At 34.1% G+C, this 16,824-nt stretch overlaps 4 protein-coding genes across 4 annotated transcripts; 1 reads left to right on the top strand and 3 right to left on the bottom strand.

Annotated features, from left to right (window-relative positions):
- The first annotated feature begins 105 nt into the window (after positions 1-105).
- Positions 106-4,726, top strand: LOC128187181 (uncharacterized). Its single transcript, XM_052857438.1, has 2 exons — positions 106-524; positions 1,140-4,726. The coding sequence occupies exons 1-2, from the start codon at positions 393-395 to the stop codon at positions 2,139-2,141; spliced, it is 1,134 nt and encodes a 377-aa protein (XP_052713398.1). The 5' UTR covers positions 106-392; the 3' UTR covers positions 2,142-4,726.
- Positions 4,727-5,294: 568 nt separating this feature from the next.
- On the bottom strand, positions 5,295-8,013 carry LOC128187185 (transmembrane emp24 domain-containing protein 6-like). Its single transcript, XM_052857442.1, has 4 exons — positions 7,501-8,013; positions 6,271-6,388; positions 5,789-5,934; positions 5,295-5,555 (listed from the first exon to the last, which is right to left on the bottom strand). The coding sequence occupies exons 1-4, from the start codon at positions 7,708-7,710 to the stop codon at positions 5,322-5,324; spliced, it is 708 nt and encodes a 235-aa protein (XP_052713402.1). The 5' UTR covers positions 7,711-8,013; the 3' UTR covers positions 5,295-5,321.
- Positions 8,014-8,346: 333 nt separating this feature from the next.
- LOC128187182 (uncharacterized) lies at positions 8,347-11,831 on the bottom strand. The gene is made up of 5 exons (XM_052857439.1): positions 11,544-11,831; positions 10,367-10,645; positions 10,209-10,224; positions 9,412-9,514; positions 8,347-9,235 (listed from the first exon to the last, which is right to left on the bottom strand). Exons 1-5 carry the CDS (start codon positions 11,653-11,655, stop codon positions 8,813-8,815), a joined length of 933 nt encoding a protein of 310 aa, XP_052713399.1. The 5' UTR covers positions 11,656-11,831; the 3' UTR covers positions 8,347-8,812.
- A 345-nt stretch (positions 11,832-12,176) lies between these two features.
- LOC128187184 (general transcription factor IIH subunit 3-like) lies at positions 12,177-16,709 on the bottom strand. Its single transcript, XM_052857441.1, has 12 exons — positions 16,656-16,709; positions 16,471-16,562; positions 16,244-16,350; positions 14,698-14,843; positions 14,329-14,391; positions 14,148-14,206; positions 13,923-13,997; positions 13,772-13,825; positions 13,601-13,669; positions 13,093-13,228; positions 12,901-12,937; positions 12,177-12,263 (listed from the first exon to the last, which is right to left on the bottom strand). The coding sequence occupies exons 1-12, from the start codon at positions 16,660-16,662 to the stop codon at positions 12,200-12,202; spliced, it is 909 nt and encodes a 302-aa protein (XP_052713401.1). The 5' UTR covers positions 16,663-16,709; the 3' UTR covers positions 12,177-12,199.
- Positions 16,710-16,824: the final 115 nt, after the last annotated feature.

Below are 16,824 nucleotides of genomic sequence, written 5' to 3'. Positions count from 1 at the left end.
ACACTGTCCAGCTTTGTAAAATATGACCCAATAAAGCTGATTTTATCAGTTATGGATTATGCTGCTCAGCTCATCGATGTTGCCCACGAGCCTCTCTTGTTGGGAATGCATTTTTATTATTGCATTGTCTCATATTTTGCACACTAGGAATCTTTTTCTGATAACTTGGACGGTATATGTTGGATTATCTCTTTAAAATGTATAAAATAAATATCATTGACCATATACGCCCAACTATGGAACCAGATCGCAAAAATTGACATACCGATATTCAATATAAAAGAATTGTGCAATATTTAGTGTAGGTTTAAATGGCTGAACATTTCCCCCAACAAAGGGAATCTAATCAAGATTAAGAATTTTAAAATCCACCCTCGGCAAAGTTTTTAAAAATGGCCGACGACGAAGACGAAGTTGCTGCATTAGTTATTGACAGTGGATCCGAAACGTGCAAGGTTGGATTCGCCGGAGACGATGCTCCAAGAGCCGTGTTTCCCGCCATTGTCGGTCACCCCAAGCATACGGTAAGTTAATTGTATGTTACAATTTGAGTAATTTCTACCGTCTGCAAATAAAAAAAAATGTATGACATTTTGCTTGGTATATCATTCAGTGTAATAGGTCAAATGCAAAAACAATCGCATAATGTTGCCCTCTCAATTAGAATAGGTTCATTACTAGTAATTATCAGAACCTTGATATATCACAGTTAATTAATGTGGATCGAGAATGTTTTTTTATTTGCATAATTTCATCGATTTCATTCATTGCAGCTTAAATCGGTAAGCTTTTTATTTTCAGGTTTATTATAAAAAACAGTCAGTTTTGTAAATCTTGTAAATCTCTATATAATATTTTAAATGGAAGAGAATTCTGTTTAAGACCAAAACGGCGTGTAACGTGTATGAAAGACTCTGTAATATACGCAAATTCTAAACACATAGTTATTTTATAGAAATAAAATATGGTTGACATTGATGTACTGATAGGTCGGTATGGTGCTTATTCATTGCTAAGATACTATGATTTGACAATTATTACATGTCCTTTTCTCAAATACATATAAACAAATAAACTCATGCACATGCGCAACCGGTATTTTCTTTTCATTTTAATTTTAAAGCAGTTGCTATTTTCAGGGAAACATGGTTGGTATGGAGTTCAAGGACACGTACGTTGGAGATGAAGCCGAGGTTAAGCGAGAAATCCTTACCCTAAGACACCCCACAGAACATGGCATCGTCACCAACTGGGATGACATGGAGAAGATCTGGCACCACACCTTCTACAACGAACTCCGTGTGGCCCCAGAAGAATGCCCTGTTCTACTGACAGAGCCTCCGCTCAACCCAAAGGCAAACAGGGAAAAGATGACACAAATCATGTTCGAAAAGTTTGAATCTCCCGCCATGTACGTTGCTATTCAGGCCGTTATGTCTCTGTTCGCTTCCGGTCGTACAACAGGAATTGTCCTCGACTCTGGAAATACTGTTACTAATACAGTGCCCATTTACGAGGGTTACTCCTTTCCTCATGCCACCAGGACACTAGATCTTGCTGGACGTCATCTGACCGATTACCTCATGAAACTACTTACCGAATGTAGATATTCATTCACAACCAAATCCGAAAAAGACATTGTCAGAGACATCAAGGAGAAATTGTGCTTTGTCACGAATGACTTTCAACAAGATATGGACATCGATTCATCTTTCATGGAAAAAAGGTACGAACTCCCTGACGGTCAGCTCATGGTCATTGGCAACGAGCGATTTAGATGTGCAGAACCTCTATTCCAACCATCACTCCTCGGAATAGAATGTTCTAGTATCCATGAAAGCATAAACAACAGTATCATGAAATGTGATGAGGATATCCGAAAAGACTTGTACGCTAACATTGTGCTATCTGGCGGTTCTACCGTGTTTTCCGGAATTGCAGAACGTCTAAAGAAAGAAATCACAACACTTGCTCCCAGTTCTGTGAAAGTCAAGATAACTGTTCCACCCGACAGGGAATACTCAGCCTGGTTTGGTGGATCGTTTCTAGCTTCTACCTCCATTTTTAAAGATATATGGATCAGCAAAGAGGAATATGACGAATACGGTCCCTGCATTGTCCACAAGAAGTGCTTTCAGTAGCTTCAGTCTGTGAGAGCATTTAGCAAGACCGATTGTTATACCCCTGTAAAACAGTTACCATATAACTCTATACCAAAAAAGTCCAGCATTTTGACTGTTGGACTGGAACTGTTAAAATCGACTGTCATATTCCGCGAAAACGAGTGATTAAATTAGTAGGAGTATATAACAAACCAGTTGTTTACTGGGTTCGAGGTTTGGCCTTAGGCAACAGTTTGTGAGCCGGTCCGACAGAGCAACTGTTGCCCTCGACCCAAGTAAACAACAACCCCCCCCCCCAAAAAAAAACAAAAACAAAAACAAAAAACAAACCCTGTATACTGTTCTTCTGATCGGGTTGTGATATCTGCTGTAAACGCTCTATAATAATATTAACCTTACTTCATATTTATTTAATAAGTATTTTATTCAAGTATATAAATACATTGAATTGGATTGAACAGCAGGCACAATGCCTATTTATGTTCTCTCCTGTAGTCAAGGTATAATATGAGTAATTATATAATTATATATAATATATATATATACATATATATTGCCATGGAATTTTGTATAATAGATTAATATTGTAAATAGTAGTGGAAGGAGGTACAGTGCAAAAAAATAAACAAAACAAATAGCTCATGATAGGAAAATGAAAATAAAAAAAAATAGAAAAATAATGGTTAATTGCTAAGGTTGGAAATAAAAAAGTATATGTAATGTAGGGAAAAAATGGGAAAGAAAAGAAAAAACATGTAATAAAAACAAAACAAAAATTAATAACAGAGTAGAAAAAAATGGAAAGTTTGGGGGGATGGGGTGGGACGGGGAGGGGGAGAACAAATAAGCAATAAAAATGAAAAGAAAGGAGTGTAATAGAATAGTGTAATATAATAGAGCCATGGTTATAAAATGGCGATAACAAGGAATACTGTGACATATGAACCTGGCGAGGTTTTGAAATGTAATCAGCTGTGAATTACTGTGTAGTCATAATGTGCATGAAATTATTGTTTTATTAATACCTAGATTTGATATCTTCATGTATATTTAATGAAAATTTTTCTCGTAACATTTTTTTGGGGAGAGTAAAACTTTATAAGCTGAAATGTAACAATGTGTAGTTATTTAAGACATCTTTATTTATCAAATTAGTTTCTGTGTCTTATTATTATAAAGAGGGAAATTTATACATCAAATACCCCCCCCCCCCCCAAAAAAAAAAAAATTAAATAAAAAATTCATAGCTTATTGCAAACACAAACATTCAATCAAAAACACATTATGTTCTATAGTTATAAAAAAAAACTACCATTAAAAGCGGTGTGATATTAATTTTACAAATGAATAAAAAAAAACTACAATGAAATGCATGTGATAAATCACATCATATTTGGAATGTTGTCCTTTCTTTCTCTATACAGGAATTTTAGTGAAATTTTTTCAATACTTAAATCTTTTGTAGATCTCTTTTCATATAGTTCCTAGATATCACACACAACATTTAAGGGTTTTATGATGTATCGGGGCAATACTGGTATCACGATTTTAATGACGAAAAGATTATTGGTGTAGCAATATTATACAATATAAATAGAAAATTATATAACACAAATGGAAAATTATGGAATACAAATGGAAACTTATGGAATACAAATGGAAAATCATTCAATACAAATAGAAATTTATACAATACAAATGAAAATCACACAATACAGATGGAAAAGATCGAATATTGCAAAATTTGACATGCCATATTTTTTGCCTTTCTTGTGTATATATTAATTACTTCTAACAGTGTGTTTGCTGTATAAAAGCGTTAATTGGGCATAGCCATTAAATATCCGTACAATTTTTGAATACTCTGAAGTTCAATCGCAACTTCTTCGGACCTTTCCGGCAAGCTCGGAAAAACACCTCGAATGTATTAACATCACCGGATGTTAGATTTTTATACAAAATGGAGTCGCTTCCCAATTAAATAAGTATCGGCTAGACAGTCTTGTTAGTATGTCGCTTCTATGTTATATTTAAGTGTATATCGTTTACTTAAATGAAGTATAGCTCACATCTCAACAGATCGTAAAATGTGTTATATTTATATCAAGTTTTATAAAAAGGGGGGTTGTCATGGACGCCTAGGTAATGCATTCGAGGTGTTTTCCGAGCCTGCCGGAAAGGCCCGAGAAGTTGCGATTGCTCTGAAGTTCTGATTAGTGTAAATGTGTGGTTTATATGTGTGGATTATTTCTGATGCAGAAATGGTACAGTACCGATCAGACCCAACCGAACAGAAAGTAAACCCCAACTAAACCCTGGATTTACTTTCTGGGTTTACTCCGGGTTTACTAGAGTGGACCCAAAGTAAACCCAGAGTGGACACAGAGAGTAGACCCAGTCAGAAGTATACCCCTGAAAACAGACGCTAACTGTGTATTCGGAATATACAAGGGGCAGGAATAACAGGCAGTAGGATGCTAAGATAAAAGACGGGCCTGCTTCACACTTCAGTGCTTATAGTTGACCTCAAAAGCAATTTCCAAGTAAATCCAAAGTAAACCCAGAGTAAACCCAAAGTAAACCCCGAGTGGACACCCATTTTTTTTTTAAAAAGTAAACCCAGAGTAGACCCAAAGTAAACCCCGAAAGTAAACCCGGGGTTGAGTTGGGGTTTACTCTGGTGTTAAGTTGGGTCTGATCGTACATACTGGAACATATAAATGTCATCGGTAGATATCCCGTCACCTATTTCGAAATATTTAAATTTTCAACTGTCTTTGTGTGTGATAATATTACGAATCAATTTTGACCACTATGGCCCAATAACTTTAAAAAAGATGAGTGACACAAAATGGGCGTGTCTTATAGCATAACCGAAAAACAGTATTGGCTGCGCCGCGTAGTTCTACATAGAATGTGCTTCTTGAAAAAATAGTGGTTTTAAAGTAATGTTGTTTTAAAGTGTACAAATTGGAACTAATATAAATATAAGTAATAAGAAATCATTCTTTGAATATTATGGTGATAATTTCGGTCGGAGCGTGGTCAATCTATCGTAAAGCCCTTCGGGCTTTATTGGATTTGACCATCCCCAACCGAAATTATCCCCTCATAATACTCAAAGAATGATTCCTTGAATACTTAGTATGCAACAAAATAATAGATTACGCATTTCATTTTATAAATAAACTGATTTATTCAAGCTCGCGGTTTCGCAGTAGGGGTCACATTTGGAATATTAAATAGTTTTCTGACGAAGTACACTTGAAAGGATGACGTCATAAGGACACATGCAATTTGGAATAGTGACCAATACATGACGTAAGAGTTATTTCCAGTCAATAAGTACCAATCCTTCATGACGTTTAGTCTAGTTGATGATTGGTGCAAGCGTACTTGTTTAATTGAGTTTTGAACTTCCGTAATAACAACCTGTAATTGAAAAATTTCGATTTAATCTTTAAGTCATAAGCGCAATCTCTGTCTCTCTGTCTCTGTCTTTGTCTCTGTCTCTGTCTCTCTCTTTCTCTCTCTGTGCAACTTTTAAAGATAATCGTTGCTTTTCAACCAAAATATAAAATTATAAAAATACCGGTAAACAGAAAATCATAAAACTCCGGTGCATCAAAAAATGTTAAAATATGTTATTAAAAAGAACATTTTACCGTAAAATTTTCTACTGCCGTTTTTAATTCCTCAATCTCTTCCACATACTTTGTCCACTCTGCTTCAACCATTGTCACGATGTAAAAATGTACAAGCTTTGATACAAAACGACTGTGAATGTTATTGACGCATATTTGATAGTACCCTGAAAATACATGCAATGTTAAATTATAAATTCAAGAATAAACACACAGGTCAACAATTTTCTTGTAAGCATAATGTTCACTGGAAAAACATACACACACGTGGTATGTCTAACAATTATATATTATTATTAGCATTATTATTATCATTATTGGCATTTTAAATTACATTAAACTAATTTTATCGTGACTTCGATATAACCTAGTTTTACAGTAGAATCTGTTTAACCCACTGTGTACATACAAGTAGCATTATTTTACTGTTTGAAGCTGTCTGCAGGGTATCTGGTAACTACGTGTATCTACTCACCCAATAAATATGTGATAACCTTAATTACCTGTAACAGGGGCTTTATATTTAATGTTAGCCTCAGACTTATATATTATTTCTTGGATAACGTTGTTATACGCATCCTTGATGGAGAAGTCCACCATTCGACTTCCGCCTCGCAAAACCTACAAAACACACCAGAAGTTTTTGTACTAAAAAAAACGATGTTACATTTGAAAAAAAGAACTACTTTCGGGGTCGTGATTTGTACAAGCTGGAGAAGTACGGTGAAATGTTCCCGATATATGGCCGAAAAAATATCCCTAACCCCCTTCGACTTTGTTACTGTGGCGAAAATGATTCTGATAACCAGTATTTATCGGTAGCTGCAGAGTCGTAGCTAAATAAAAATGACAAATCGATGTATTAATTATCCATGCGTTAAATTTTCCGAATTTGTGTTTTTCCCCAATAATTTATGAAAATGTAATCATGCGGACCAGCGGCATACGTTGTATAGATTTACATGTAATATAATTGTTTTCAGTAATGACAGTCAGAGAAAGGTACTTGCGCCATATTGCTCACCCTCGAGGTCTTTCTACCGCCTAGTTCTTGGAAATTCACTACCGTGAGTCACTATAATTATTTATCAAGTTAATTTTTTATAAAAAGTATAATTAAAGTGCAGTATAACCCCCGATCCCTTTAAACAACGAATTTAACGGCCAATGGTCAGCTCATCTCCTTCGATACATTTTTATGTTTGATCTCTGTTTCTTATCCAATTATAATCAATCCTAACCTTTCCAGATTTTTAACAATTTCTTATCCTAATTTACACTTCACTTACTGATACGCCACGAAAGCAATCAAAAGAGTTATGTAAATTTTCTATAGTAAATAGATACAATCATTAAATTATCTTTGCAATCTCATCACCTTGTAATTTTTTTAAATACACGTGTGAACAATTATTATATATTACCTTCATTGTTGCATCTTCTAAAGCTATAGTGACATAAGTAGTAGCATATCACTTTTCTCAGTGCAAAAACCATAAAACAAACGTTGGAAATAAAATCACTGAGAATAATAAAGATTTGTATAGACAATATAGAATATCTCGATAGAGTGTTACATTCACCAGTACGTGTATTAAAAATCGATATATCGGCAACATTTCATGTACTAAGGAAAATAGTTTTGAACAAAATCATGTGTACAGCGTATAATTTAGCCGTAAAAGCTCCATTTCACAATTGCGTTTGTGCATATTCTTGTAACGATATCTTACCTCAAACGAGGCATGCAGCTCAGCGTTTTCCGCTACCTTCTGAACAAAGCATTCTTCTTGATTCCCGGAAACCTCCACCTTGAACTCGTGCTGAGCCCCGGGGAGGCCGTCAAAGCTGAAATCTCCTTCCTCCCCCTCCCACGCACTCAGCGTGTGGTGAAAGAGATTCCAGAGACACACAGAAACCAGCAAGGCCCGAGCACTGAACATGGTGATAAATCATGTAGCCGAATATCATCACTCCGTCATGGCACAATGAAATAATCAATACTGGAAGGGAAGCCTGTACTCTCACAACACGTCGGCGCTTGATCATAATCACTTTCTAACGATGCTGATTTAAGCGGAGATAAATATCAATATAACCTTTTAAACATCAGTTTACAACTGGTAATTCATACATGGCGTAGAAACCGATTTTTTGCATAACATTATATGTTCAAGTCCATATAATTATAAATGCTAGAATATAATTAAATGAAAACTAATCCTTTAAACACGCAGTGAATAATACTACATTTTAATTTAAGCTGTTGTTTATGCTAGAACCCAGATGAGGAGAGAAATACAGAGACTGGTTTTGTTTTTAAGGTGCTTCACTACACCTAGACTTATACTTTTTAAGACACTACGTCACAAGATGGCGATTTAAATGTTTTGTTAAACTGTTTGTATCAAGCAATTCAGATGTACGAGTATATCGTCATAGCGCTGTGGTTAAAGTATCAGGCTTGTGAACCGCAGATCATGAGTTCGAATCCGCCTGTGGCTTTTGTTCATGTTTACTGTGTCATGTTGTGAATTTTGAATTTACCGGGTGGCAGCCGGTAAATTCAAAATTCACAACATGACAACTGAATGAAATTTCCAAAAATATCAGTATCCAAAATTGCACATTTTTTCGCCTATTTGACATATATACTTCTTATCCATCATGCTCACTATCATAATCAAGTAATTTTCTGCTGATTTGAGAAACTATTTGAAGGTGTACTGAAGTACCTTAATTTCAATGATATTTCCTCTTGCTGTTTTGCATCACTTGGAGAGTATTTCACTCATATCAAAAAAATCATGCATGAGAAGGAATGTTTAGTTGAACGATTTTGTGTTGACGTAGGGTCTGTTACTTCGGTCCAAAAATAGTCCAAAAGATTAAAAAATGAACCACAATCATATATAACCATATAATATTAATTAAATCATACAGGTTGTATCAGAACAAAAAGTTTTGTCAGTGACAATTATACAAGATTTTCAGATGTGCTGACAGATAAAAACAAACTTAAATTCAAAATCAACAACGGGGTTATCACTTCCACCACTGAACTATCGGATCGTGTTCTGTGAGTGGTTTTATCATGTCCCACGCCATTGGCTGAGTGATATCACGTGGTACTACATAGGGTCTCCCTGCATCCCTATAGGCACAGCGGATTCTGTCCCGTTCTGAGGTAGGGTTGTCGTAATTTGTCTCGGGTGTGTCCCAAGACAAATCGTGAAGAGCGAAACTCAATTCTGGTTGAAGCAAAATGAAACAGTTGTCACACCCGAAGGCATACCTGCTGTTGGTCGCTGGATAAAAAGGTGCAAACGTGGTGATGAAAAACGTCATCTTGTTGAACTGAAAAACCCAGCCTCGTTTCGAGACATACGATTTATCCATGCATTTAATATTTTTCGGATCATTATCCGAAATCACTTTTAGAATTTTCTTGAATGTCTTTGCAAATTCCTACAACAAATATATTTGATGTATTATACAAGTACTTAAAAAAAACCGTTAGAATCTTGGATGCGTTACATAGAGCTCCATAATATTCTCGGTAAATCTCATTTGGATTCGGAGCAATTTATTTTCAAATGATATTTTTCTTGAAATAACATGTATATCTCAAAGACTTGGCTTACGTGTATGTCGTTATGGTGATATTCCTCGGGTATTTCGATAACGAATCCATCAAGTTTATACTGGCGACAAACAATTGTAAACTGAAGCAGAGTTGGTAGCCATCTAAAAAAAAACGTCGACTTTGAATATATGTGCGGTTTGGTCAAATATCTGCCCCCGATTTTAACCAATTTTTAAATAGTGTCGTATAAAAATAAAATCTTCACAAATCATTGTATAGAGGATGCCTATAGCTTTAATCTTGATTTTAGTCATCATTGCTCATTTGCTGTTTATCTATGACGTCACCTATATGACTTAATTCCCGCAAATTTGCAAACAAATGAAAATATTCTCATTTTTCCTCTATATTTAGCATTCGGAAGTATAGAGCGCAGGTCTGCTCAAGTGCGATTTTAACATATATTTTTCGTCAGATAGATATACACATTATACTAAAAAATTGTACTTGAGCAAGCCTGCGCTCGATGTTTCCGAGTCGAAAAACCATCGGAAAACACCCATATTTTGCTACAAAACATCAATTTATCAAAAAACTGCAATCTGCATGACGTCATTTCTACATTATGACGTCACTGTGGTGATAACCTTTTGCACCTTTATTTCCAATATGCTTTTAAATATCTTTCACCTAATTTTTAAAGCTCTTTCTAAAACTTCGTTTTTGGGGGCAAAAAATGCATAAAACCGCACATAGTCCTTTTTGCATGGTTTGACACACCTGAATTTAAATGAAAAATTCACTGTGTACCAGTTGTGTATATATACATAATAAAGCAAAGTTATGAAGCCTTACCTGAAAACATTCTCTTCTGCAAAATAATTAAAAAACAAAATGTTACAACTTATTTCAAGATTCCAGTACGTTTTGTCAGATACATAAGGAATACTACTGTGGAACCCAAAATGGGGTTTTATGTTGGATGTGAATAAATTGTTAGTGAGATAAATTACCCAAACTTAATTCTTGGTTCCAATCCTGATTTCCCCAGAGTTTCGCCTTCTTTGCAAATATACATTCCGTGTTTTCTTGTACAGGGTTGAACTGCTGCAGTGCCGTGACACTGGTTGCGTCATAGGTCACGAACCCAAACACCGCCCTCTCTACGCTCCTCTGTAGCTCCTCCTCATCCACCAAGGGGTATAACTCGTTTACGATTTGTCGCGTTGTTTTCTGATCACTTTCTGACGAGGCATTGGGTTGCTTTGCCGGGGATAGTATATATAAAGATGCTAGAAAAAACACGACATTATGAATAAACAAGACAAAGAAGTGCAGATCCTATGTTCCGTTTAAGCTGTTGCAGATAAAACGAAAAAAACAAATCAACAAAAATGATTTTTTTTTTAAATACGCAGTGTTAATTAAAGGTACCCCACTACAAAAAACATTTTTTTGAAGACACAACATCACAAGATTTAAATAAATGTTTAATCGAAGTATTTCCATCAATTAATTTTGTCGAGTTTTCTCATAGATCAGTGGGTAAAGTATCAGGATTGAGCCGAGCCACGGATCTAGAGTTCAAATCACGCTGGAGATATTGTAAATTTTTACTGAATTTGAAATTAATAATTTTTTCTCAACCCAAAAGTGCGTATGTTTCGCTTATTTGACTTATGCTCTTCTTTTGCATCATGCTATCTGTCATGAAGTAATTTTCTGCTGTAGTGGGGCACTTTTATATGCATGAAAATGTAGGAAATTGATCTTTGGACACATCAAACCATTTTTTATTAAACTGTGGAGTCGGTTAATATACAGAAATTTCTGACAGATTTCTGAAAGAATCCTTCAATATTATATAGGATTGTAAATTATGATATAACTCAATTATAAAGACCTACCTTAACATTAAATATTAACTGTGAGTTTATGCCCTATGATGCAAATACTGTGGTCAATATTTTGGTTATATGCCAACCATATATTATATTAAGTCAAGCTGAATAAAAAACCCTCTTATTTTACCAAACTGAATACAGCATGCTGTATATAAATATTCAAGGTCTCATCGTAATTTGTTGTAGAAACCTGAGACATGTAGCCCCCCCCCCCTCTTTACACACACACATCCATAGAACAAACCATTCACATTTCTCACCTAAAACTGCAAAATGGTTTACTTACCTAGAAATACAGCAAATGTTATCAAAGATCGCCAAGATATCGTTATCGAAAAAGTTGAAAACAAGAAAATACCTAAACACAGAAAACGAATTATAACACGGGGCTTTATCATCCTTCCTCGTTACTATCAGAAGGCGACACTACATATAATCAGTTGGGCCTTGAAAAGACAAAGTGTGTTGGAACATTTGCAAACGGATCAGAATTTCCCACTTGTAATTAAAACCGATAATGTGTACACGAGTTACCATACACGTTGGTTTGTTTACGTTGGAACCCGACCTACTTCCGCCTACAACTCCTGTCATAAAGTGGGGAGTTGTCGTAAAACTACGGAACGCAAGATCAGACATAAAAACGATATTTAAGAAATATCTAAATGTTTGGTTCTTTTCCCTTTGCAACCTGCATCAAGACTCCTGATCCATAAGTTTAAACGCAATTGAACAAAAGGTCAGTATTTTACTCTTCTCATTATTTGATATTAATATTAATTTTTTATTATTTTTCTAAAACAGAGAAATAACAAAAAAACAAATTTAACACATGAAAGTTTTTTTTTTCATTTATTATATACAAATATTAAATTGAACACATATTGTAATGCAATGATATATAACATGAAATACAAAATACACAAATAATTTTATCTAATGCTATCCCAGTTTCTTTGATTTTTTCTTTACACCCTTTGGGGGACCAAATATCTTGAAGGTTGTTCTGTAAAAATAAAAAAATAGTACTATAAATACATAAATATTTTACAAGAAATGATCTTCTTATAACATTTGACTTAATACGACATAGTTTTCATTTGACATGAAATATAATGTAGCAATTCAAAGTCTATTTAATAACAGGGACATACATATTTACTAACTACTTAGTTTATACTCCCTGCTATTAAGTAATGTTGACAAAATGTTTGTATCATTTGTATCTCAAAGTGTACCAAATAAAAATTTACAAAAAGAACCATAAACATGATAAAAATGTTCTCCTTAGTACTGTTTGTGGTGGTACAAGTATATTATCTGTCTATTGTGATTCCAAGGGATATTAAACATGTGCAAATTAAGGGGGGAGATCCGGAGAGGCCAGGAACCCCCCCCCCCCCCCCCCCAAACCAATAAAACAATAAAAATTCAAATTTGTTAAAATTTACATAATAAAATTACCAAAAATGTGCCCCAGACCCCCACCCCTCCTTTTCAAAAAAGTTCTAGAAACATGTAAGTAAACATGAACATTACCACCAGAAATAAAGGGGGGTCTTCTATGTATAGTCAGAGTTACATGTACATGTATCTTATCGTTAATAAATGAAGATCTTAGATATAAACTACTAATTACTTACTGACATGTTCCACAAATTGGGCTGAAGGCACAAAATACTACAATAAATGGATTTAAATAATTCTTATGTTAATATACTGGACAAAGTATTTAAACCCAATTATACTACATATCATTTAAATTGGATATGAGAGAGAGAGAGAGAGAGAGAGAGAGAGAGAGAGAGAGAGAGAGAGAGAGAGAGAAGTCTTACTTGAGAGACAGACAGAACACACGTATCCGATATCTATGAGGTTGCGGTGACAGAAGCATGCAGCTCTGTAGTCCACCTGGACTTTGGGAGGAAGGGTCAGCTTTGCTCTCTCAAGGGGGTCGGGAAGGAAAACCCACTGAAAAATGTAATTTATTCATTATCTATTTCTGCAATCATGCTATTTCAAAACACATAATCATGTTGATGTAGATTAAGATTGTATCATATGTGGATATTAAAAAAAAAAATTGACAAATTCAAAGAGAGTATGATAAAAATTTCAATATTTGGTGCTTTTAACATTAGAAGAAAAGAGTATAACGATGCAAAATTAAAGTTTGCTTACAATTTCTTTACATTTTTTCAGTGGTCAAATAAGAAAATTACTGGTGACTGATGTGTAATTAAAATTTTTTGGGCAACATGTGCATGGAGGTTCATCGTTTATTAGAGATTTAAGTTGCAGTCTTAAAATCATAAAGCAAATAAAGAAAAAAATCTAACAAACCATCAAGTACTGCAACAGTCCTTTCATTTGAGGAATCTTCAAATATATGCCCCCTGTTATATCACAAGCCTGAAATGATACTGGTGTTCACTAAGTAAATTCTACAAAAAAGTAATAAATCACTGCATTTTTACAAAACAATTTTTCAAATATGAGCCAGCTTTTCTTAACCTGTTGCAGGAGTCCTGATTCATTATCCAAAACACAGGCATCGATTACCACATTCTACAGAGAGAAAAGAAACACCACTTGTTCAAAACAATTCTTTTATCAATCTCAATGCATTTAGGTTGTAAGTTATGTGAATATGTATGGTACATGCCTGTTTCTGGGCTGTAAAAACGGCATTCATTAAATTCATATATTGCTCTGTGTTGTCCTCAGACCCTTTGATCACCTAGAACACAAAAATAATCTTAGATTTCTTATGCATATATATAATTTGGAGTGTAAACAATTTAGGTTTTGATGGTAATCAGTCATTGTTTCAATGAAAACAGTACATGTATAAGATATTTTTTTTAAAAGTTCATGTTCTGAAACTTACCAGAATTCGACTGGAAAGAATCCCCACTTCTTCATGACTCCTCTCTGTCTTGTTGATATCTTTTTAAGTTAAGAATCACAATGTCCTAGCAAGTAAAATGTACATGTGTAATTGCATTTACAGTAATTAATATTATGCTCAAAACAATATTGCAACTTTGCTGAAAATATTCCAAGGATACGACACAGAGCCATGGCCAAAGCACCAGCAACAAGCGAGTCTGGATAGAGTTGTCCATTCATACCTGAAAAAAATGAACATACGTCTTTTTAAATGCAATTCTGTTTTTATAGCATACATGTACCTGCTATTATTCAGAATAAAATGAACGTTGATTTTGACTCAATATTCAATTGATTGTTCAGCAAGCACTAAAAAATGCCAGCTCTTATAATATCAAAACAGACCTAAATACAATAATGTAACAAGATAATATTTTATTCAGGGAAATAAGTTGTTCATTGTAAGATAATCACATTGAAGGTTTTAAAACAAAATAAGTGTAATGAATTTATACAAATCTTTATCCAATATCCATCAGAAAACTTACAATTGTCTATCAGGTTTTTAATTCCCTCTTTGATTTGCTTGTCCACCTGATTAAAGAGCTCGTATTTCCCATCATTCCCTTCTGTCACTTCGTCTGCTTCTGATATCACATGAACTGTGGGATCATTCTTTGGATACAAAAACACACTGAAAACAAAATTCACAAAAGTAGATCTATGCACAGAAAACAAATATGACAAAAAACTACTTTAAAACATTAAATAAATTTAATATAGATCTTCAGGATGCCCTATTAAAAAGCACAAGCTGATTTGTGCACATTTGTTTATGACTAATCGCATATGTACAATAATTTCTCTTTTCTGTATTTTTGTGGACAATATTTATGTAAAAAGAATCTGCATTGTCCTTTGAACCTTAAATCTGTAAAAGTTGTAGCTTTAGCAGTCCTGAATTTAGTTTTTAAATGATTGCTATGACTGAGTAAGTGGAACAGGTTTAACATTTTTTGACGTTGTGCTCATGAAAATGCGACAATTTTTGGTAGAATAATCAGAAACATAAAATAAAATACCAAAATATCTAGCAAGAACTCATATTTTTTTTTTTTACATAAATAATTTATAAATCGCGTTTTCTTTAAACATAGAAACAGTTGATAATTTGTGTAAATTGTTTAGAAGCTATTTGCAATTTCTCAAAATAACTCCCATCTTGGATGTAAAGAGAAATATGCTCATTTTCTTATCTGTTTCCTTAGAAAAGCGTCAAAACAGCACCACAAACAATACTAAGTTTAGAGCGGCATTGTATACTAATAGCGTAGGAAAATTGCATAGGCAAATTTGAAAAAAAATTTATATAATGAACTGTATATCCTAAATAATGATTTAACAAATTTTCAGGACATGTTTCCTCTCGAGATTTTTTATGGGGTAAACCCGCGGCCCACCGTAAGTTTGAAAACAATAGCTTCCAAGAATGTAAGATGTTTCCAACTAAAGACACAGTAGCAATTCGGGAAAGTCATTTTGTTTCGATTTTTAAGATATAGTTTGGCTATGTATTAAAAAACATCATATGATTTCTATCCAACGCTTACCCAAAAAGAATTTCTTTTGCTTTATCATCACTATTGTAAGATGCCATTTTAGGTATTCAGCTACCACTAGCAGTTGATTATTTTTATTTTGAATCTAATTTTTCCATTGCAAAGCTCAAAATACTACTGGCATATGACCAATTCTTGCCAAGGTCCACTGACCAGTGCATTTTACGTCGTTTCATCAACACACTAAATCATCATTTGTAAGGAAAATGATGTAACAAAGCATAGACGAGAAAATCGCACACTAATAAGGCTGATAGTCCATAGAGTTACATTTTTTTATGTGCAGATGATTGATAAGTAGACTCAGCAAGAGCAAACCTAGAACACATTTTAATCTAGATTTCTCTGAATTCTAGCATTCTGGTTTTTAATAAATAAATCAGTCTTCAGATCAGCTTCATTAATCTATAATATCCAACCAAGTCTGTAAGTCAAACAGTCACAACTAGAAGTTTAAGAATTGTATCATAAATACCTTTGGTCTGAGTGAGCAGCAATAATGGCCAACTTGTTGGAATGGTTCATCATTAAGTGAGAGTGGGCAAAAACCATTACAGAATTCAGGCATTCTGTCAAAGTCATCTAGGTAATGAAATTTGCATAAAATAAATCCATTTCAGATCAGTGCTTACAAAATATACCAGTAAACATTCTACTGAAGGAGTAATGGAGACAATTGTTGCAAGGGAATACATGTATTACCTTTTGCTGTGCCTTTGTATGAGATGATGGTTTGTGGCCCCACCATACTGGGTTTGTGTCAAGGATGATGATTAGTTGGCTTTTCACATTATCTGAAGAAATAAAAAATCACTTTACAGCTGCTGCATGCATTATAAATGGTCTACAATTCTTTACAAATAGTGTGTGTGTAAATTATATCATGCCTGTCATTTTGACTCTGAGCTCGCATGTTACACTTTCATTTTACAACAAAAAAGTTAAAGCATTCAATTTTTATTCGTATTAATATTTTAAATTCCTAGTTACAGAAAACGTCAATGAATGTGATACAGTATTTTTTAAGATACATTTTTTGAATCAGATTTTGTCATA

The sequence above is a fragment of the Crassostrea angulata genome, chromosome 6 (genome assembly GCF_025612915.1).
Source record: "Crassostrea angulata isolate pt1a10 chromosome 6, ASM2561291v2, whole genome shotgun sequence".
Lineage (NCBI taxonomy): Eukaryota > Metazoa > Mollusca > Bivalvia > Ostreida > Ostreidae > Magallana > Magallana angulata.
This window is presented reverse-complemented; position numbering and strand designations above follow the sequence as displayed.

What these genes read in the sequence shown, in the direction of transcription:
- LOC128187185 (XM_052857442.1), bottom strand. Translation starts at nt 7,710, where the DNA reads ATGTTCAGTGCTCGGGCCTTGCTGGTTTCTGTGTGTCTCTGGAATCTC. An exon ending in AGCTGCATGCCTCGTTTGAG is followed by an intron (nt 6,389 to 7,500) that starts GTAAGATATCGT and finishes TGTGTTTTGTAG; the next exon opens with GTTTTGCGAGGCGGAAGTCG. An exon ending in ATATAAAGCCCCTGTTACAG is followed by an intron (nt 5,935 to 6,270) that starts GTAATTAAGGTT and finishes ATGTATTTTCAG; the next exon opens with GGTACTATCAAATATGCGTC.
- LOC128187182 (XM_052857439.1), bottom strand. Translation starts at nt 11,655, where the DNA reads ATGATAAAGCCCCGTGTTATAATTCGTTTTCTGTGTTTAGGTATTTTC. An exon ending in AACATTTGCTGTATTTCTAG is followed by an intron (nt 10,646 to 11,543) that starts GTAAGTAAACCA and finishes TGTTTTTTCTAG; the next exon opens with CATCTTTATATATACTATCC. An exon ending in ATCACCATAACGACATACAC is followed by an intron (nt 9,236 to 9,411) that starts GTAAGCCAAGTC and finishes TATTTGTTGTAG; the next exon opens with GAATTTGCAAAGACATTCAA.
- LOC128187184 (XM_052857441.1), bottom strand. An exon ending in ATACAAAGGCACAGCAAAAG is followed by an intron (nt 16,351 to 16,470) that starts GTAATACATGTA and finishes TTCATTACCTAG; the next exon opens with ATGACTTTGACAGAATGCCT. An exon ending in GACTGTTGCAGTACTTGATG is followed by an intron (nt 13,229 to 13,600) that starts GTTTGTTAGATT and finishes TACATTTTTCAG; the next exon opens with TGGGTTTTCCTTCCCGACCC.
- LOC128187181 (XM_052857438.1), top strand. Translation starts at nt 393, where the DNA reads ATGGCCGACGACGAAGACGAAGTTGCTGCATTAGTTATTGACAGTGGA. An exon ending in TCGGTCACCCCAAGCATACG is followed by an intron (nt 525 to 1,139) that starts GTAAGTTAATTG and finishes TGCTATTTTCAG; the next exon opens with GGAAACATGGTTGGTATGGA.